At 41.9% G+C, this 21,862-nt stretch overlaps 3 protein-coding genes across 11 annotated transcripts in view; 2 read left to right on the top strand and 1 right to left on the bottom strand.

Annotated features, from left to right (window-relative positions):
- The first annotated feature begins 931 nt into the window (after window positions 1–931).
- Window positions 932–1,577, top strand: LOC117891937 (transmembrane protein 14 homolog). Its single transcript, XM_034797780.1, has 2 exons — window positions 932–1,091; window positions 1,191–1,577. Exons 1-2 carry the CDS (start codon window positions 1,016–1,018, stop codon window positions 1,454–1,456), a joined length of 342 nt encoding a protein of 113 aa, XP_034653671.1. The 5' UTR covers window positions 932–1,015; the 3' UTR covers window positions 1,457–1,577.
- A 3,819-nt stretch (window positions 1,578–5,396) lies between these two features.
- Window positions 5,397–21,862, bottom strand: part of LOC117891932 (venom metalloproteinase 3) — a 56,971-nt gene continuing 40,505 nt past the window's right edge. Inside the window, exons 5-15 of one of the 8 annotated variants that reach the window (XM_034797771.1) lie at window positions 21,704–21,833; window positions 20,897–21,144; window positions 20,041–20,145; window positions 12,804–12,946; window positions 12,570–12,622; window positions 10,183–10,309; window positions 9,616–9,780; window positions 9,316–9,547; window positions 9,159–9,238; window positions 8,164–8,945; window positions 5,397–6,177 (exon numbers count right to left, since the gene is read on the bottom strand). In XM_034797771.1, coding sequence (XP_034653662.1) covers window positions 6,149–6,177; window positions 8,164–8,945; window positions 9,159–9,238; window positions 9,316–9,547; window positions 9,616–9,780; window positions 10,183–10,309; window positions 12,570–12,622; window positions 12,804–12,946; window positions 20,041–20,145; window positions 20,897–21,144; window positions 21,704–21,833 — 2,094 coding nt within the window. In that variant the 3' untranslated portion in view covers window positions 5,397–6,148. Of the gene's footprint in view, window positions 6,178–7,518; window positions 8,946–9,158; window positions 9,239–9,315; window positions 9,548–9,615; window positions 9,781–10,182; window positions 10,310–11,631; window positions 11,688–12,569; window positions 12,623–12,803; window positions 12,947–20,040; window positions 20,146–20,896; window positions 21,145–21,703; window positions 21,834–21,862 lie in introns of those variants that run through there. The other 7 variants (XM_034797770.1, XM_034797775.1, XM_034797768.1 and 4 more) reach the window with 7 other exon arrangements.
- On the top strand, window positions 13,649–15,022 carry LOC117891938. Of its 2 annotated transcripts, XM_034797782.1 has the most exons (3): window positions 13,649–13,814; window positions 13,872–14,598; window positions 14,695–15,022. In XM_034797782.1, the coding sequence occupies exons 2-3, from the start codon at window positions 14,497–14,499 to the stop codon at window positions 14,920–14,922; spliced, it is 330 nt and encodes a 109-aa protein (XP_034653673.1). In that variant the 5' UTR covers window positions 13,649–13,814; window positions 13,872–14,496; the 3' UTR covers window positions 14,923–15,022. The 2 variants fall into 2 exon arrangements, with proteins under 2 accessions (XP_034653673.1, XP_034653674.1); XM_034797783.1 differs by lacking the exon at window positions 13,649–13,814 and having other exon boundaries at window positions 13,854–14,598.

The following is a 21,862-nucleotide window of genomic DNA, read 5'->3' as shown; positions in this document are numbered from 1 at the left end:
TTGTGAGTGTTTCGAAGGATATCACTACTCCATCATCAGCTATCTTACGAACAAATTCGAATGGGTCCCGTTTCATTCAGCAAAACTGCGCTAATAAGCTTTAAGTTTGATTAACATAAGTTAATCGGTCCCGGTCAATGACATATTTACTCGATTTTAATATTCTGTTTAATATTGCCATCAAACTTAGACACTCAGCCGTTAAACTACAATTTTCTACGATTGCACAATAAATTCGTCACAAGGTAGGCCTACTCTTCATGACTTCTTTTATTGGATTGTTTACAAAAATAACAATTTAGCTGAAAGAGTTAGAAAAAAACGAATTAATTAACGCTACGTTTTTCGAATGTTTTGTTACGTTATTTGACAATTTGTTGCTAGCCACACAGCAGTATGTGCCTTTGTGTACCCTGTTTCCATTATTTAATATTACATTTTTTTCTTTATTTAATCGCTACTGCAAAATTTTTATTGATCAGCAGCATGCTGCGCAAAGCGAGCAGAATGCTGCGAATACTAAGCAGGATTGTTCCCCAAAATTTTTCTTGGAACAAGCAACATTGAGTACCCTTGGAGGGAAGGATGTCCTCGAATTGAGAAAATGCTGGAAATCTTTGGCTCTAATCAATGAAGAGACAAGTAAATCTGCGTTGGAGAGATATTTTAATAATTTTTGCATAACATAGAAACATTGAGGCACTATTATGTATAACATTCTATTTCTGGTGTTCGTTCGGCAAACTACTCATGCGACCATCCAATTTCGCTGTAGCGATTTAATACCAAAAAAAAAAAAAAAATAGTAAAGACCACACGGAAAAGCAATCAGAGAGAGTGAGAGAGGTATATCTGCTCGTGACATAACAAAATCGATAGATATATCGCACGGATACTTTTGAGATCCCTCTCTATGTCACACACCCTGCAAGCTTCTGTTTGACCAATCTATCGCTTATCGATAACAAGTTTTTCCTGTTTAGCTAAAATATAACATAAAATAAAATTTATTAAAATGCCGGTGGATTGGTTTGGTTATGCATATGCTGCAACGGTTGCAGCGGGCGGTATCATGGGCTATGCCAAGGCAGGTGGGTGTTTTCGTTGGAAGAGCATGGTTCTGCCACAGCGTTCGTTTTATTGTTCCATGTAATCAAACTCAACCCATATTTTGTTTGTCATGTTATCAGCCTCGATTCCTTCGCTTGGAGCTGGCCTTGCCTTTGGAGCTCTTCTCGGCTATGGAGCTCATTTGAACTCCCAGGATCAACCACGCCCCATGCTCCAGTTGGGCACATCCCTGTTCTTGGCCGGCCTGATGGGGGTCCGATGGAATCGATCTGGTAAACTCATGCCTGCAGGCGTTGTATGTATGATATCCGTAGTCGCTCTAGTGCGGAACCTGGTGTCTTACAACCGCTACTTACCGCTGCCGACAAGCTCTAAGGGCGCTTAAATCGAACTACGCCAGATACCCAGCAGCTGGACTTGCCCGGAGATTTTCTTTTATAATTTTTCCATTATTAATGCATCCATTCTTGCGATATTTTATTAAAATGGTTTTTTTGGTGATTACACATTCAGCGCTGTCATTTTTTAAAAAGCTTAAAAAGCTTTCATAGCTCGGTGAAACTTTTACGATCTTAACGTTCAATGGTGTAAGAATATAATAAATATAATCCAGCCTTCGATTTTGTCAGGATACTAAACAATTTTACATATGCGAACAAGTAAGCGTAGAACATCCAGACATTTATCTTACCTAGCATTATACCCGTACTCGAAGATTTGAGAGTTACATACATACGAATATTCTCACACTCCCATCCCTTCACACTACCTTCCCCAATCATAACCCCGACACTCATCTCACACCGGGCCGGACTAAGAGTGTTATTCAGAGTGCGGGCAACAAATATAAATTAATCTGGCGCTTCCCAATTGACAACTGGGAGTAATCCCAGTGAAGACGTCACCTTGTAAGTAAATTTACCTTGGTCTAGACTCTAGAGTACTCCAAAGGAGAGAACGCTAATGGGCCCAGACAAACGGAGCGCGGAGGCAAAGATTCCAAGGAATTAGTTGAAGTGGCTGGAAGCTGCTGGGATACATACAAATTATAGCATGCGAAGACGAGCGTTACGTCCACCTATAAAAAACAGCGGTAGCTCTAGTTGGAGGGGTGCAGAGGTGGAACCCACTCTATCCAACCTCAGAGTGGAAGGTCGTCAATGTTGAGACGTCAAAAAGCCGCAAACACCAGGCGGTGGTAGTACTCAATAAGGACTAGCTGGCACCGATAGAGCGAGCTGAACATCGGCTGCAGCTTCGTCACCATTAAGATGTACAAATGCGATGCAGCGACTGTGGACAACCCAGTCGACCAGGACGTTGCCTCGGAGATCGAAGCACCAGACGACGAGCTGTAGTCGAACCAGGCCGGCTGCTCTTCGCAAACCATAAAGCATGATTTCCAAGCGATGTGTCGACGACTTCGACGCAGATGTTGCAGCGGGGGAGAAACCTGTTGCTGAGACTGACAATCTTACAAATCAATCTAGACCACAACGGCGACAACACGGAAGTAAGCTTTGAGCTACATAGGAAGCACCTGTCACTGGTGTCTTCCTATATAGCTCACGAAGAAAGTGATCCTCCAAATGACCTAGTTCGCAAGAGACGGCGTGAAGTCGGACATAGGCCTATTTTTAGGATGCGACGCCAATGCTCATCACATTCACAGTGGTGTAGCTCGGACACGAATGTAAGGGGGGAGTCACTTTTCAGCTTCATCCCAAACTCCAATCTATAATTGGGGTGGCGACCCTACCTTTACAGGTGGTTATTGACCTCACCTTCGTTTGTCATAAGCTTGAACCCTTAGTAAAGACTTGGGAAGTCCTAGAGGACCACTCCTCTGACCATAGGTATATCGAGACACTACTAGCTTTCGCGACAAAAAAAAACCTACACACTACATTAACTCTATTAAAACCAACTGGCCGTCAAGCAGTCCGTTCTTCGCGACGTGCGCGTAGTTCTTAGAGACTATAAAAGAGCAACCTGTCTAGACTAGAACACTTTTACAGTTGCATTTTGTTATTTTTCCACATTTTATACAATATGTAAAAAAACGAGAAGGGACGCTTCTTACGCGTCACAACTTTTATACCCGGCACTCAGTACTACATCTGCCACTTAGCGGTTATTTGTCAAATTTTACATTTTTTCTTCATCTGTCATCTACATCAACAACACTGCTCACGCCAACACGCTCCTTTAGCTCGCCACCCTCCCCTATAGACACACACTGCAGAGTCATGGCAGAGGCAGCGGCAGAGACGTGTCAGGGGCAGAGGCCATAAACTGCGCGAAGCAGAGTGTGAATGAGAGAATGTGTAAAACAAATATAAGCTGCGGGACGGGGTGGGTTTGGCCTCTGCAAATGAATTTCTTCATTGTGGCTATAATAGTGATAGGCCAATTTAGTGATCTGACAGAAATGGTCATTCCCTACGGAATGGCGTTTTTAGTTTTCTGTTATCTTCAAAATTGTAGATTTGGGAGGTTTTCGCCTATTTGAGGGGGCGGAAGGGTTGAAATACACTGGTTTCAGTGTGAGCACACAGCAGTCTGGATGCAAAATTTGGGGGCTCTAGCTCTTATAGTCTCTGAGAACTAGCCGACAAACAAGACGGACGGACGGACGGACGGACAGACAGACATGTCTATTGATGCTGATCAAGAATATATATACTTTATGGGGTCGGAAACGTTTCCTTCTGTGCGTTACATACAACCGTTATTCGCACAAATACAATATACCCTATTTACTCTTCGAGTACCGGGTATAAAAACACATTTCCACGTTTTCAATGTAATACAATTGCATTAGCTATTTAAATTAGAAGAAATTCACTATCGCTGAAACTTGTCGCCGCGAAAACCACTTGGTAACCAAAGATGGTTAAATAAATTTGAGAACCACTGTTTAGTTATTTTTCTCGAATGGAGAAAATGTCTTTCCGGTATGACATGGTCAGGGCCGGAAACTCGGCGCCCCTCAAAACTTGTCGCACCACCACTTGCCATGCTACAAAGATAAAAACGAGGGGGAACATAGTGAGACGCCTCGTACGCGTCTCAACTTTTATTCCCGTCACTCAGTAAGCAAACCAAAAACATGCCTTATGCGAGAGTCTTGCATAATGACCACAAACGAGCTCGCATGCGAGCTTGTGTGCGAGTGACATATTTTTGTATCACAACAGTCTCGCAAACGAGCTCTCATGTGGGTATTTTGCGATTCAAATGTGTACTGTTAAAAATATTTCTTAACATTCCGAAACGTGCTATAACAGAATCATTTTAATTACTAAGCGCCATCTTTGTAACCCTTCTGACACCAGCGGAGTGTTTTAAATGCACCTTAGCCACCAGAGGGCGGCAGGAGTTCCAAAGGGGCTGGTGGTTAGACACTGAAAATTAATTTCTTCATTCTAGCTATAATAATGATCCCATCTAATCTTAACTCTAGAATCTGATTTATATGGCTATATATGTATGTATGTGGCCTTACGCATGTATTAAAAAGGACATAAATGGCACATTCTAATTATAAAATCAAATAACATATTGCCGACTCCTACTACACTACCTGACACGATTTTCCCTCAAGGAACCAAACCCACTTTTTATGAAAGATATGTATGAGGCTTAGAAATGGTCGAATGCTAATATTTGTTTTTCTATGGTAGAACTTTTTTTTAAGAATTTTTAAAATCTGTTTTTTATAAGCTTTTTTTGGTGACTTTTTTTGTGACGCGTCCGTCTGGTGCAAATGCATCTGTCGTCTATATAAAATATATTAAAAATTTTCAAAATATACAAGTCATACTATACTAGCCACTCACTTCTTTATGCTAAATGCTTTATGCGTTATGTACAAAGGCCACGCCAGGAGTAGAACTTCGCCAGGAGCTCTTAATGAATTTATTTAAATTTTACACAACTTGGTTTCTCTAGCTCTATGGTCTCTGAGTGCTAGGCGCTCATCAGGACAGACAGACGGACGGACGGGCGGACAGACAGACAAGGCTATATCGGCTCGGCGATTAACATTGATTAAGAATACTTTATATGTATATACTTTATAGGGCCGGAAACGTTTCAATATAAATAAAATATACTTACTCTTCGAGTACCGGGTATAAAAACAAAAAGAAAGTACACTGCACAATGGGTTTGTACCGCAGAATAGCAGAAATGTATTTATGCACGCATTGAAATAATTGAGGAGAGAAGTATCTTAGTAAAGAATATTTTTTTCGTATACCCACTTTAATCAAAGACTTGCAAATGTTTTCATGTACAGATATACAATATGTATGTATTTATTTCATTTATGTATACGTAAGTATATTTATGCATCGATTTTTGTTTCTTTTTGTGTGGGTGTGTTGTTGGTAATTGTACAGTTTCATTTGTTAGCTACAACTAGAACTTATTTTTAATAACTGTATGTATCAAACATTATACTAAGTACCTATAAAGTAATGATTGTTTTAGAATTTGTGTTTCTAACAATTTTAACAATAATGAAATGAAATTTAAAATTTTCTTGAGGCAAGGTAAATTTTCCACCTTCTTAAGCAATTTTCAAACAAAATACGATAAATATATTTTAGTAAAGAAGACAAATTATATATGTTTATCACATTGGAAAGTGGGATTATATTATTGTTTAGTTTAATGATTTGCTCAAGGAGTCTGCCAAAGTGAGTGCGAATGAACTGTTTACAGAATAATGAGTACTATTTTACAATAACTCGCGTTAAATTAAACTATTCCGAATCATTACTACTATATGCATTTACTGAGCAATATTACATGCGCCATTTCGTATAAATACTCACTTGCTTTCATGCTTAAGTGGAGTTTAAAAGACAATTTTTAAATTAGTTGTGGCTAGATCTAAAAATCAATAGTTTTTAATAAAAATAATAATAATAATAAATTCTAGCTAAAACACATTTTAACTGCAAAAAACTGTTCCAATTTCGATGCGACTAACCGCTGACACTAATCGGTGTGACAATTCCAAGCGTTACGTTACGTTTCCCGCTTCTGTTGTACTGCCGTTGTTCCGCTAGAACGGAAACAGCTTCCAGTTAACCACTGTTTGGGAGAAGGGAGTGGAAAATAAGAAATGGAAATTTTAATTAGGGAAAATTGATCTAATACGGCAAAATTTTATCATTTTATCAGGCGTGCAGTATCAATGAACAATTTCTGGATTTTTATGCATGTAAATTTGCTGCAGGCGCCGCCATTTTGAAGTGTAGGTGTTGTATGTGCGTGTGGATTACTTATATTTCAGTTTAATTTTATATTTCCAATTCCATGCGCTTCCATTTGCAAAATAACTTAGTTGCACTTTTGCCTTTTGCAGTTCGATTTTTAGTATTCAAAAATGCTTCAGTGTATTTATTATTCTCTGATTCCATGCCATTTCTTGTTGATCAAACGTTACTTAATTGCTACAATTATAAGTGTGTTCGATAAAGTATATCGTTTTCGATATTTCTTTCAATAAGTATGTTCGAGTATGCAAGTGTGGTTGGTGGTGGTGGTGTGAGAAAGAGAGCGTGTATGTTGGTGTTTCAATTTGTTTCTGTTCGGATTTGCTTGAATGCATGTGTGTATGTGTGTTTGAGTGTGGGCGTGAGAACAATGTTGGAAGGATAGAGCGAGAGATATACCTAGCAGATGGTCTTTCATAGAGAGTTTGATGACAAGATTTTTTCAAGCATGCTTTATGAAGATCTGACTATGCGTCTAATGTAAATCTACGACATTCATTTCATTTCTGACTAGAACTGGTATCGCTCAAGTCAAGGATTAAGGAAAATCGTTAAATTTGTTGGAAATGTAAGATATAATTTAAGTAATATATTTCATGCAATTCAAGGAACAACCATTCAAGAACTACAAGTGGGACCACTGACTAAGTGGTCCCTATACACTACGGAGTTAAAATGTTTGTTTGTTGCATACATATTACAAATATGATCGATGCAATTTCCAACGCCAAATGCTAAAAATATGTTTCATTAAATAGCTAAATGGCCAATTACGTATGCAAATTGTGATCTTCAAATGAGTTTTGATTATCATTTAATTTTCACTTATTCCTACTACCCTGTCGCCTCAGCAACCAAAGTTATATCAGTATTTGTTATAGGGCAGGAAAATACTTTAAGGCAAAGCTTTAGACTACTGCTATGGAGGAAGATAAGAACCGGATTGAATGCTGGAGAGGTTTGGCTTACCGCACGTAAGAAAAACGAATCGGATTCGGTATCGGATCGGTCGGTTTGGCATATGCATGTGTGTGTTGCGTGTTGCTTTGTTTTGTGTGTGTGATATTGTGGACGTTGGACGAAGGACGAAGGAGCCGTTGATCATTTTGGAAGGTTATTCTTTTGGTTTTGGCAAGCAGCTGATCAACTGTGTTTCTGGCTAGCAGTATTTAGTAGTTTATAGTAAATGGGAGCAGAGTTTCTTGTTTACTCATGCTCTGTATCTCTGTCACATTCTCGGGTTCACACTATGGTTACATGACTCGTGTGCGGCGTATTAGTTTTTGTGTTTTAATTTTGGGTTTCTTGGGCCCTGCTGTACTTTCCGTTGTACTTGGCGCACTGTCCAACACCGCTGGCAGATTATTTGTGGTGTCGCCAATGTAGTTTGGCCTTTTTTGTTCATTTTGCGGATGAGGTTGACTACTACTATTGCTCATATTGCTACTACTAGTTTTGGATGCTTTAATACTACTCCGAGTGGGCGTACGTTTTAAGAAGGAGCTGCCATCAAAGTTGTTTTCTTTCTGATTCTGCGGCTGCACTTCTGGTTGTTCCGGATGTTGCTTGTTTGTTGAGCTGACGCTGACAGATGACGAGACGGATGTGATTGTGCTGGTGGCCGTTACTGCGCCATCCAGTGTTGGTAAATGCAATGCTTGTAATTTTTTGAAATACGCATTGAGAAATGATGAAGTTGTTATCGCTTTGGCAATTGTTGATTCTGTTGTTGTTGATGAAGTCTTCTTTGCAGCACTTGCTATTGTTGTTGGTGCTGTGGTGGATTGGATGTGGAACTTACGTTTTTGCCGTTCAATCGCTTCATTGCTCTGAATGCCTGCAGTGGCTTCATTTTCCTCATCGGTTGGCACTGATTGCTGTTGCTGCTGTCTCTGGTTCTCGTCCTTGGTGCTCTCTTGGTGTTGTAGTTTTGCTCCATTGTTGTTGCTGGTTACACTATAATTTGTAATTTGTTTTTGTACCAAAGGTATTTCAACTACCGACTGTTGTGAATGTTCTGACTTTTGTATCTGTTGTGGTTGTTGTTCTGGTTTCAATTTTGTTGCATGTTGTTGTGTTTGTAGCATGTGTAGGTAGTATTCAATTTGTTTGCGTAATTCATGAGTGTAGACTTGAAAGAGATTTGGTGTTTGTGTGGTTGTTGTTTTTGGTATTCGTGTCGTAGAGGGAGCAGAGGAACCGCTAATACTGCTGACACTACTGCTGGTGCGCGTCTTTACCAAAACACCATCGTTTTGAAGCCATTGCCTCTCAGTGTTGTGCATCGGCAAAACGCGATGCAAGTACCCAAACGCGTTCGCCTTTGTGGGTAGCTCTGTGGTCGTTGTCGTTGTACCAGCAGAGGCAGCTGAGGCTGAAGCGGCATCTGAGCTTTGCTCGACTTTATTGTCCTGCTGCTCCTCGCTACTAGTGTTGCCCTCATCCTGCTCTTGCTCCTCCTCATCGTCGCTACCATTTTCATTATCGTTCTCATTCTCATCTTCTTGCGACTCCGTCTCTTCGCTACTTATTTCAATGTCCTCCGTTGTCTCAGAGGCTGCATCTTTTTTCCCGTCGATTTTACTATTGTTGTATTTGTGTTTGGTGTTGTTGGTGTTTTAATTTAGTTTAGATGTGTAAAAGTTTGTATATTAAAATTTGTTTTTCTGTGTGTATTCGTGTTTTCTATGTTTTCTAAATTTGCATGTGTTTAGTAAGTACAATTCTTAGCTTGCACAACAAAACTACTAACGAACAGTCTTCTCAATCAAATAAAAGAAAATTAACTATACTCACTTGTAGACTAAACGATAGTTGTTCCCATAGTCCGGGATAATGTTGGAGGGCAGAGGAGTGCAACGACCGTCCAGACAGTGCTATGGATTGATTAATATATGTGTGAGTCGTGTCTAAGGCTTATTGAGGTTATTTATTGCACGGATGAGGGACTTACATAGCCGTTACCACAGGCTGAACCCTCCGCAGCGGGTCTGTAGGCCACGCAGTATCCCGTCTGGGCATCGAAGCAGAATAACTGGGCACAGACGCGCTCGTCCTTGAAGCAGGCATACGTGCCGCGATCCCGTCGGCATTGGGCATCCAACGAGAGCAAAGTGCCTGGCAGTGATCTTCCCAGAGCGCTGTCCTCGTGTGGGGCGTTGTGCAGGCAGGTGGCTGTGTCTCCACTGAGAACGGAAACGGAGTAAAGTCAATTACCATATTCTTGTCATAGCCGTTCATAGGCTCAACTCACTTGAGAAAATGATGAAAGCTCTGGACCGTGCAGGCGGACCATCTGAATCCGCGCTCCGTGTGACGCAAATCGGACATAATATAACCGTCTTCCCAACGACAGCGCTGGGCGCCCGGTCCGCCTAGATAGCTTGGTGGTGGCGATCCGTCATGGACCGCTCCCAGTCTGCGTGAAAGGGAAAGAGATACATTTTGATTGAGGAGCGTGGCCGGGTGGGAAAAATGTTAATTGATTAATTGCACCACGAATGATGTCAAACGGAAATGCAAACGTGTTTCAATGACCAGTTTGGAGCAGCGGAAATTTTTCGTTTTTTTTTATGTTTTCTTTTGTTAATGTGTGGCAAATGAACTCCCAATACACGTCTTTGATCAGGGACGTGGACTTGCCGGACTAAGTACATATACATACATATGTATATGTACATACAGTATGCTCATATATACATATTTATGTATTTATATGTATGTATTGAAAGTTGTAAAGAATACGTTCCGCTGTCCGGACGGACAATGAAAGCCGATAAAAGCACAATTGCCTCATTATCTATTTTTTGTCACCACTTACAAGTGTCCCACTTCATGAGCAGCCACAATGATGCCGCTGAAACCGCCGGTGTCTTCAATGATGGCCACGCTGTTCACCTTCTCTAGTCGCTTGTTCACTACGCAGGCACCACCAACATAGGCGAAGCCTTTTCCAAAAACAAATACACGAAGAAAATTTAACAATTATTTGCGGGTTTTTGGTGTTTTTCCTTTTTTTTTCTTCATTATTATTTTTTGTTTTTTCACCGGAAGTTAATTTTTAAGACCCCCCGTCGCTGAGCTGTTGCAGTTATTAAATAAAAATAGGAGTTCGTTGATGCATTTCGGGAATTTTTTGTTCATTTCAAAGGTAGTCTTAATTTCTTCACATAATAACTGCAACCGCTGAGAGTAGGTCTCGAGCTGTGATTTGATGAGTGTTAGTATGACCATATCCAAAAAACCATAACCAAAAAGGTAAGCAATTAGCAATCGTACATGGAATGTACCAGAAGTCCAATATTAGTAGCCCGAAAAGCAGTTTTTTAGAGTATATATGTATGTATATTTAGATTAAATTTAGCAATCGCATCAATCAAACTTTACTTAGTTCTTGCAGCAGTTCGTTCTTTAAAAGCGTTTCAGGTACTACTATTATATTTCTTGCAATCTTACATGTCTTTTAAATAATCTACGCTTTTTGTACTTTATTTTATGTATGTAAATAATATACTTCGTTCATATTTAATAATATTTAAAATGTTTTCCCGCTGAAATGCAATAAAATGGTTACATATATTCTCGAAAATGTTCAAATTGACATGCAGCTGACACAAAAAACAGAGAAGAGTTCGGTAAATTGAAATGTATGTACATATACATACATATGTATGTATTTCACACATGAAAGATGAAACACAACAAGAGTGTGACCAGTGTTGCCAAAAGATCAGGAGCGCTCACCATACGTGTTTAGCACACATAGTATTTGTTTATGAAAACAGATAAAAAATGTACAGTTTAATGCTCTTCCAATGAGCGAGAAAGATGTATTTAATTTAAAAGGAATAGAGAAAGAGTATTTGTTAATGAAAATTTCACAAAGATATCGCTCGCAAGCGATATTGTTTTTGCCAAGTTGCTCTTGCTTTTTGGTACAGAGGCTCGTGCGACACACACAGGAACATATGTACATAAGTAGAAACACACAGTACTCGCATAGTTGGCTTTGTCGGAAAGAGAGAGGTGGAATAGAGGAGGAGGATAAAAATAGAGACAAAGAGACGTGCATAAAATTCATTAAATTTGCTTGATATTGTTGTTGATGGAGCATTTTGGGTTTGGCGGTGGCCGCCTTTAACGTTACTTATTTAAAGCGCGTTTGCTCAGCTTGTTGTGTTTATTTTTTGTATTTGTCTGTACAGATACTTATGTATGTAGATAGATAGAGGTTGGCTAACAAATGGAAGGATAGTTGTTGGGTCTTTACCTGCGGTACCGCGATTACATTCGCCGTAAGCGGAGGTGCGACGGCACATATCGAGTCTGCGGGCGAAAATTGTTCAAAGAATGCGTTGAAATTTTAGATTTGGCTTCAGCTTCAGTTTCGATTTGGGGGTTTTTTGAGCCATTTGTTTAATTATCTCCTCTTGAGCTATGATCGATTGTTGCTGTGTCTATTGGTGTGCGTGCCAAGCTGCACTCACCATTTGTAGTTTCAAAAACAGAAACAGAGTATAGAGAGAAATCTTTCTTCGGTGCACCGAATTCTGAAGAAATGATTGGGAAGAGTCTCAAGTGGGTTCACTGATGTACGAGCTATCAAAATTGTATAGAATCCGACGAGATGATAAGAAACCATTTTAAATCACTGCTTCACGTTAGCTTTGGGATTAACCCTTCCATGTACACATTATTGTAGGTTATTTTACCATGGGGAACCTTTCCGTATGAGGCGTAAAAACTACATTTAAGTACTTATACTGATGTAATTGTGTGTGTTCAAAGCGCCAACCAATACAACCGTGAGGCAGATATAAAATGTTCGAACTGAAGAAGTCAGTTTACGCCCGATTTGCCACTAAAATTAGTATAACGCTTTGGAATTAACTCATTTGTGCATAACTTGCTTGGATGCTGTCAATTGTAGGTATGTGTGTGTGTGTGTGTGTGTGTGTGTGTGTGTGCGTCTGATGTGTTTGCCTTCGAGTTGTGTAGCGGTAGTAATATAAGTATTAAGACCCACACGCAAATTTATGATTTTTATTTAATGTGTCTCGTAGCTGTGGTGGGAGGGGGGTTGAGGTGTAAGGTAAAAACGAACTCAAATATGTTAAACATCCGTAATGACATTTGTTCTAAGGCAGTGTATCTGTGTGTACCAGTGTTTGTAAGCCTAGGTCTAGTAGTTTCTTGGTATCTCTTTACCCGCAGTGCCCTTGGTGCAACGACCTCCTTTACGCCTGCGACACATATCATACCTAGACACAGGAAGACATTATAGCAGTGTATCTTTAAGGAACATGTCTCTAATATAGTTAATGCATATGGTGTGAAAGGGGAAAGCGCGGATAGCTGCTCAGAGAAATCAAGTTTGCCGTTGATCCTGCAATTAAAACCAAAACACAGGGCGACAGCTATAAAGGTCACCGAACCACTTACTTAGTTATAGCCACGGCGATATCGTAGACAGGCAGACGGCGCTCTCGAAACAGATATTTGCCCATGTCGGTGAGGGCGGCAGCCGAGTCTATGGCATCACGTCCCACTCGATTACGTTCCAGATAGGGGGTGGCATCGCGACCCTGCAACAGGCAGAAGATAAAGGTCAAATACAGTTTTATTAGATTCGGTTACGTCGAAACCTTTCAAAGTCACTCCCAGTAGCTGACATTTCCTCCTCACTTTGCCTCAGCCTATCATGGGTTTGACCTAAGTGGCGCAGACTGGATAGAAGTTTGTCAGCCGATGAAAACTGCACAAGCACCCCAAGCACCCCAAGGAAGCTTCATTTTCGTTTATCCAACTGACTTGACATTTGGATGAGAAAGCCACCTAAATGGAAGGGGCTTCTAGTCACATATTCATGGACTATTCGTCTGTGTAAATTATGTGGCAGCCACTGTCGCTGGGGTAGCGATGAGGCCATTGCAGAAGACGACCAACGCCATCATTGAATATGATTGTCTGAATATTTGTAGCTATTGGCAAAGTCAAAGTCGTGTGGGTTTTATTCGAGACGTCTCCCATCTGGTTGTTTTTGGTGCCAGGCCACAACCGCAGCTACAGCAAACCAGTTGCAATTGTGCGTTGCATAATTGTGACGACTGCAGTTGCCCGGCTGCTGCAGTTGCAGTTCGATTGCCCGATGTGCAGGCATAATTTCATCAGTTACATCCCAGGGCAACTTTCAGTTGTTTTCTCGTATACAGTGCTCAGTCTGTATGTATGTACATACATATGTACATAAGTACAAATTTGATATATCGTGACTAAAGGGGCGTTATGGGATTTACTGAGGTGACAGCTACATAAATTATAGCAACACAATTGTCAATCACTTTGAGCCCTAGGCAAATCAATATGTTAATAGAATGGCTCCACGGCTAATCGTGTAAGTGCGAGAACCAGTTGCAGTCACTCCGGATGGATATGGAGGGACTCGGCGTGCAGGTGATAAAACCAAAGTTAGGTGACAAACAGACCTCGGCTGACACATTTGATTTGCAGCCATTCTCCAACTGCACAGCAATCAGTACGGGTATCTGTGTGTCTAAACCGGTGGACTTTACCAACTAACTAGTTGAGCAGACAGCAGATGTCTAGGAAATATACAGAGTCTGACTAAGTGAACTATAAACAGACAAGCGTTAAGTACAACAAAATATTCAAACATCAAACGGAATCGACTGGCTTCGAGTCTGCGAAGGCATCAACATTGCCAAATGATACTCACAATGTCTCCGCTCGGTTGGGTGTATCTTTATCTTAGCTATGTATGTATGTACGTACATATATAGTTTAAGGGGATTGCTGTGTATCTATCTATTAAAAAACCGCACTTGATGTCGGCTCTATTCCCGCTCATGTTTTGGACAGGATGACAGATTGATCAATTGTGAGTGCGGCCACGTCGATCTCCCCAATAATGAAAACAAATCCAAAATGAATATTTGTCAATTCTTCAGACGAAACGATCAAGAATTTTGAATGTTCCGTCTCTGGCCTTGGACCAAGTAGGAAAGGCAAACAAACGCTTGGGGTCTGACCACGATTCGGCTCGAACTCGCCAAATTACAAATAATTACTACAAAATACATTTTGAATAGTTTATTAGAGCAGTTTGTTGCCAAACATGAAGATTACTCATTGCGGGAGCACCCTTCTGGGGATCATATTGCTGGCACTGCAGTTACAGGGCAATACAAAAGTTATTCATCAACGCATCAAGAAAGAAGTACGTAAATTGAATTCAAAGGGTTTTTCTTAACCCTCCAACATAAATAAAATACAAACTGGCAAACTAATGATTTTAAATATTTGTGGTGCCCAGTCTCGGCGAGGGGATCTGAACGCGACTTTTTCCCAGACTTTGCCACACGCAGCCATCAACATCACCGAAGTTGGCCTGGGAAAGACAGAGCTCTCAGTTATAGAGGCCGCCAGACATAGAGTGTCTTTTATCCAGAAAGGCAGCGGGAAAGCCGCTGGACCATGGATGACCTGGCACATCTTTGATTACGGATTGCACAATTCAAGTGGTAACCAGTGGGGAAGCTAACTTAATCACCACGACTTTTACATACCCGTGAAGTGAGGGGACTTTTAAAGATTGCAGAAGAATGTCCAATCGCCCCTCTAGCTCAAAATGTGCATTATTGTACCCAAAAATTAAATTAAATTAAACTAATTAAAATTTAAAAATGTTGGAGGATTTGAATAGCTTATCCTTAGGGCATCCTTGCTCTTTTTATGTGTGATATAAATAAATAAAGATTCAGACAAACACCTAGGCCATACATATATGACGGAATAATTTCTGCAACATTTACTTAAAATAGCTTCAAAACTGATCAGGAGATGCTACCTTCAGGGCTTACAAACTGCAGACTCATTTTTAAATACACTCTTCAGGGGTTGAAAAAATGTAAAAAAACATTGGTCAAAGAATCTGTTTTTAAAGCAAAAGGAAAAACTCGTAGCAGTAAAACGATCAGTAGGACCTAAAATGTAACCAAACCATAGCCGACACCCAACCGGGACCGGTTTGCCTTTCCCCAAAACAAAAAATTACATAGGAAAAACACAAAATTAGAAATAAAAAAATAAAGTCTGGGCGACAGTTTTGCAATAGGCTTTTGTGCGTAATTAAAAGCAAAATGTATATTTTAGTTCAATTTTCCAGACGGTCTTGGGTGCCTTTCCCTGGGCTGTGCTATAAATCTTATAAAAAAAAGCAGTCAAAGGATTGGTCTGTAATCCCATCATTTCGCAAGGCTTGCTAAACCATCTGACTGGGTGGTAGACGGTTTTCCACTAAAAGCACTCACACCCACACACACACCCATTAATCCATACCTCTTCGCTTCCCCCCATCTAGCGACACACGTTTCGACTTTCGGCGCCCACACGTCGGATACACTGGCCGATTGGGGCACCACCCACAGAGTCCAACAGGCTTTTGGGTCAACCATTTGCAATACCCTGTAGCTGAGAAAGCTAGGCTAGACGCCAGCAGGTAGGCCACCGGGGTATGTTTTCATTCTCAAACAATGCTTTTTCTATGCGAATCTGAATCGATTATTCTCGATTCCTACTTGTGGAGAAGCTCCCATTTAATATTCACATAGATCATTGATAGTGCTTTGTGGGTAGTGTAGGTTGGCCCAGGTGGACTCTTTAGCTTATGTTATATTTGGGCTTCTTTGTGTTCATGCCTTGCTTCACGTTTCCATTTGCATTATTGCAATTCATACGTTTGTTTGTCACTTGCATTTTTGTCTACCTGCACTCTCTATACCCTATATACATACATACATATGTGTTGTATACATTGAACCATTCAAGAATGGCCAGTTTTTCCCTGAAGCCAACACCTGGTCAGGGCGGTCCAGGTCTAGTCTGGGCCTGGGCCTGGACTGGGCTTGGACTTGGGCCTGGTCCTGCCTGAGTGCTCGCAGTGGCACCAGCTTCGTTAACTGCTGAATTTATTATGACAACTGGCAAATATGAGAACTGACTTGGAAAACAAACTATTTCCATATTTACTTTTTGTATTTTATTTTGGGTCTGTTGGGTGTGTCACTCAAGCATTATTTGGCATTTCTGTGGCACTTTAGATAAAGCCACTACGATAAGAGAGAATGGAGAATGTCTCTTGGCGTCACGAAAGGGGATAGGGATAGCCGAACCCACATATTTAGGAGAGGTATGGGTGGAAGTCGGAAGGGTTAAGGAGGCGAATATCATATTGACTTATTTTCTCTGCTCCAGCGGATCCATTAATCAACCGAGTGGAATTCCTTGGGCGGATAGCCCAACTGCAGGTGATCATAACAAGTCACAGATATAGATTTATAAAGCCAACAATATATACATATCAGATCAGTTCAGCTGAGATGCAAGCCGAACAGAGTGGAATTGGCGTGGGGTTAGCTGGCAAGTCGACTAGCTACCGACTTGGCCTGAACTTTTATCTGTGACATTTAATTAACATTTTAATTAATTGCGTTCAACTTTCCGTTAGAAGTTAAACAGCCTCGCCCCTTCGTCTGCTGGTCCGCCCGACGGCCGGTACAAGTGTAGAACGCAGTGGCGCTGAGCTTGCGCCACAATCATATTTCAATTTCAGCCGAATGGTAACGGCGGCAACTCTGCCTATACGCAACTTATTCGGAGCGGGTAGTGTGCCGCTCGGAGAAGTGGTCCAACTCGACTTTCGAGTACCCAGTGCTGGCATTTAATTTTGTTAACAGTTTGAGGCACTCACTACTTCGAGCGCATATACCCCTTCCTACCCCACTGAGCCCTACTAAAAATACGTTTTAAAATTCACCTCGCAAACGAGTATCACTCTGGCAGACTACGTTACTGCGCTGCTACTCGATCTGCGCTCATTGTTCTGCCCCTCATTCATGGTTAGCACAGTGCTCAATTATAAAAAGAACGTAGCCCCATTAACCAGGCTCAGGTGCAGTTGCTCTGGGCTGTTCTTAACGCCTTAGAGCCTGTCCGAAACTCGACAGAGTGCTGTTGCGTTACGCAGCTTGCGGCTTATAATGTGGCAACGTTTTGTTGTCATTTTGTTGCGGCTATGTTCCTTTTTTAACGTTTTTTTATGTTTTTGCTTTTTAAGCAAGATCCAATTAATCGAACAAGTCTCATAAAAATGGCACTACGCAGTTGTTGCCTAAGTAATTCTCTTAGTTATTTGTCTACGAGTGATTAATTTATGGGATTTTGGGCTACGTTTTTGTTGGTTTAGTGGCTTAATATTGGAAAAGGCTCCGGCGCTTGCCTCTGGCATTGAGGTCAAGTTGATTAACTTTTCAACAAGGTTGCTATAGACAACGAAAGTGCATGATGCACAGAGATCTCCCCCAAAATCTCTGGCGAAGAAGTGTCACAGAAATGCGGTAGATCAATTTCGAATACTTGTCGCTGTCGGCCACTCAATATTCCCCACTTATCGGATATGGATATTCCATAGTTTGTTTTTGCGCTCGGTCAGTGCAGCGCTTAAATCTACTACAACATTAAATAGCCAAGCAAAAAGTGCTTAGCGACGAATGCACTTGCTCGTGTGCATGGAGAAGAGGAAGTCATGTGTGTGTGAAATTGGGCAAAAAGGAGACCAAGATATGTGCACGAAAAAATCTGATCTCAGTCTACTGGTACTAAGGCGGACTGCAGTTAGCGTGGCCCATTAGATTATGCAACCGCGGCCAACACGCAGTACTGCCATTGGTGGCACTGGTGGCTGTTGCATTATTTATGCGGTCTGAAAAATATTTTTCGTGGCAGCAGAGTCAGATTCAGATCCGCAGCTAGAGCCAGGCACGGAGCAGAAGCCAATTGACGTACTCAGGGTAACGCGTCGACAACGTTGTCTTTTCGATGCCTTGCTCGTTGTTGTCGTGTGGGCAGCCCAGCCGCTTGATGCATCTTATGGCGTCTATGTACTGCAGGTGCCTAGTGCCTATGCCTGTGCCAATTTTCCTCTTTCGTGCGCCGCACTTTCGAGCTGTCCCACTCTCTCCCTCTGTGGCCACGACAAATGGCTTCCTGAACCACTGCCGAACTGATTTGTGTGAGAAAGTCTAACCAGACTGCAGTCTACCTATAGCAGAGCCACGATGCTATAATGTTGTCAACGTATTTTATGGTTTTGCGTTATGCAATCAAATTAGTGGACTGTTAATAACTGAAAGATGTTCAGAGAGATCTCTTATTGGCCTTCTTTGGTAAGCTTTTCCGCTTAGAGAATGTAAACAGAAGCCGCCTGATTAAACGTGAGTACGTCGTATAAATATTCGTATCCAATAGGACCTTGGTCTCGGTCTACTGACACCAGATGTGGCTACCAAGCTCTGTCCAAACAGCATGTCCATTCGGGGGATACATCTAGGATTGTCAAATATAAACTCAAATATAAAGTCCCTCAAACGGGGGCTCAGAGAATTGAATCAAACTTTTTATACCCGGTACTCGAAGAGTAAGCGGTATATTGTATTTGTGCGAATAACGGTTGTATGTAACGCACAGAAGGAAACGTTTCCGACCCCATAAAGTATATATATTCTTGATCAGCATCAATGGCCGAGTCGATAAAGCCATGTCTGTCTGTCCGTCCGTCCGTCCGTCTGTCCGTCTTGTTTGTCGGCTAGTTCCAAATTTTGGCTCCAGACTGCTGTATGCTCACACTGAAAACAGTGTATTTCAAAAATTAGCGCCGCCCCCTTCCGCCCCCGAAAAAAGAGCAAAAACCTCCCAAATCAACAATTTTGAAAAAATTTGAAAAATTTTGATAAACGAAAACTAACAACGCCATTCCGTAGGGAATGACCATATCTATCAGATCACCAAATTGGGATCTGATTGGATCATTATTATAGCGACAATGAAGTAATTAATTTGCAGTCGCCAAACCCACCTCGTCCCGCAGCTTATATTTGTTTTTTGCACATTCTCTCATTCACACTCTGCTTCGCGCAGTGGCAGAGGTCTCTGACACGTCTCTGCCTCTGCCGCGTCTCTACCCTGACTCTGCAGTGTGTGGTTCTAGGGGAGGGTGGCGGGCTAAAGAAGCGCGTTGGCGTGAGTAGTGTTGTTGATGTAGATGACAGATGAAGAAAAAATGTAAAATTTGACAAATAACCGCTAAGGTGCAGATGTAGCACTGAGTACCGGGTATAAAAGTTGTGACGCGTAAGAAGCGTCTCACACGTCCCTTCTCGTTGGTTGTTCGATTCACGTGGCCATAAAACATTCTGTGGCTAATTTTGAGAAAAATGTTTTACTAGGCTTTATAGCTGGCCCGAGTGTGCCAGCCGTAAAACAAAGCAAGGAAAAAACTTGTTAAAATTGTTGGTCGAGCTTTTTGTGAGCTATGGCCAAACAAATGTCCAAATTGATTGTTCACATTTTTTCCAACGAATCGAAACGCATGCGTTCCATTTTTTAGCCAGGTCCCAGATCGTGACCGTGCATTGGGGTGGAGTCAGGACTCAGCTGGCTAAGACGGGGTGGAGAGGAGGTGCTCCAGTTCAGAAGACCTAACAACTCAGATACTAAATAGCCAAGTTAAAATGGAAAAGCTGGGATTGTGCAATGATCTGGCTGGAGGTTTGTGGCTGTGGCTGTGTCTGTGGTAGGGAATTCCTTGTTCGGACAAACTTACCCGAGAGATAATGATGCCAGCGATGCTGATGCGTATTCTGGGTCCCTTCAGCAGGCGGTAACGAAGATCGACACCGTTCCAGAATGAGATGAAATACCGCTTTACCTGCGTTTGAGGATGGGAAGAGAATCATTTGAATTAGTCAAAGCCTGAGTACTCGTTTCTATAAGCTTTCGGTCTAGACCCAAGACACATTCATCAGTCGTATCTGCATCTGCTTTCATCTGGACCGCTCCCTGGCAACTGGAGATTCTGTATTCTTCTGTGTGATTCTCGTGGAGCGCACCCAGTCAGTCAGAGATATAAATCTCCACGAGAGTGTTGTGCATATTAATTACTTCAAAAAATGAAGAGCTAAAAACGGCTAAGGTACTACTGAGAACTGAAGATGGAGAACATCTGATCTGGTTCTCGAGTCTATTGTAGATTCCAGAGTCAGCATTATCTTCAACTTTACCTCAGTATCCAAAGGTATTCATTAAGATCATTGGCACGCTTTCTTCAACACAATACTGATTTACCTGTAAAAATATTATAGCTAATCTGAACTGTCGATTTTGGTCTGGAGCTGGCTAGCAGACCTATCTATCAGTGTATAGTTCATGTGTAGCAAACAAGCCACCAACTGACAAACCAACCAGCAAAAAGCAACAGCCCAAAAAACAACTTTTACAATCTTTGGGCTGTGCTGGGTGCGATTGTATCGGAGTCTTGGCAGCGTGGCAGCTTTACGCACACACGGAGACAGTCCCAGCGGTCTGCAATTGCGGACAACTTCATTCGGGCTGGCTCCGAATTTTAATTTCTTTTTCTGCCCCCTAGTAGCTTTGGGAGCGGCTCTGCATCCCTCACGCACCTGCAAATTATCGCCGCCATGGAGCCGATAGCCGTCGTAGTCGACGATAACCAGTACTTCGGGGTAGATGATGTACGGGGCCTGGCGACGGGAACGGGGTCGGGTGCGGGACTCGGCGGTCTGCGGCTCCGCGTCCAGGGCGCCCTCGTCCTCTTCGTTGAGATCCTCGAAGTCGGGACTGGTGGGAGTGCTGCGCCGTTTGCGCCGTTGCTTCTCGCTGGCCAGCAGATCATCGGGTTCCATGAAGGCTGCAGACAAAATAAAACCGGAAAACGTATTTTAAACGAAATTAACAATAATCAAGTGTCGGAATGTCTTTATTATGATTTCTTATATTTTAAGTCAGGTAGCCGAACATTGGAAAGCCGACAATGGAAAAATATCCAATAATTATAATTATTGATTTTTGAGAATATTGCACGGTGAGGAACACCATCCATAAAGTACATGAGTTTATAGTGGAGTTTTTCGACTGGAATTTTGGCGCCACGCCAGCAACAGAAGGGTAAATGCATTCAGCGAAGGGCGAATTGTTACATTGAACTCTTAGTTTCTTCTGAGTGTTTCTTTTCTTTATGTTATCAAGCCGCAAAGAGGCTTCGAGCAGGAAATGCTATCGGCCTCACGTAGATCACAACTTGTCGACTCGGCTCGCGAGTTATGGGCCACCGCTTAGACATAATGTGTTTCTATGGCTTCTCTGGGTCAATGCGCCCATTAGAAATGTACACGCGGTGTGCTGCACAGTTTCTCGGGTAAATTCTGGCAGAGGTACCAGTACCGGTGCCATCCATCACCCACACTTACCGAAGTCACTCAGTTGCTCTTCTGCTGCACTTGCCTCGCGCTTGTACACAATGTGGTGGGTCTCCTCCTGGCTGGGACTCAGCTCGTGTGGCAAGGGCTTAATCACCAGGTCGTGACCGATGCTTCCCTCCTGAAAAAGGCAGTTACGGAGAAGGGTTA

Source organism: Drosophila subobscura, chromosome E, assembly GCF_008121235.1.
Source record: "Drosophila subobscura isolate 14011-0131.10 chromosome E, UCBerk_Dsub_1.0, whole genome shotgun sequence".
NCBI classification, from domain to species: domain Eukaryota; kingdom Metazoa; phylum Arthropoda; class Insecta; order Diptera; family Drosophilidae; genus Drosophila; species Drosophila subobscura.
Note: the sequence above shows the minus strand (reverse complement) of the source record. Positions and strands in the feature narration are given on the sequence as shown.

What these genes read in the sequence shown, in the direction of transcription:
- LOC117891937 (XM_034797780.1), top strand. Translation starts at nt 1,016, where the DNA reads ATGCCGGTGGATTGGTTTGGTTATGCATATGCTGCAACGGTTGCAGCG. An exon ending in CATGGGCTATGCCAAGGCAG is followed by an intron (nt 1,092 to 1,190) that starts GTGGGTGTTTTC and finishes TCATGTTATCAG; the next exon opens with CCTCGATTCCTTCGCTTGGA.
- LOC117891938 (XM_034797782.1), top strand. Translation starts at nt 14,497, where the DNA reads ATGAAGATTACTCATTGCGGGAGCACCCTTCTGGGGATCATATTGCTG. An exon ending in ATCAACGCATCAAGAAAGAA is followed by an intron (nt 14,599 to 14,694) that starts GTACGTAAATTG and finishes TGTGGTGCCCAG; the next exon opens with TCTCGGCGAGGGGATCTGAA.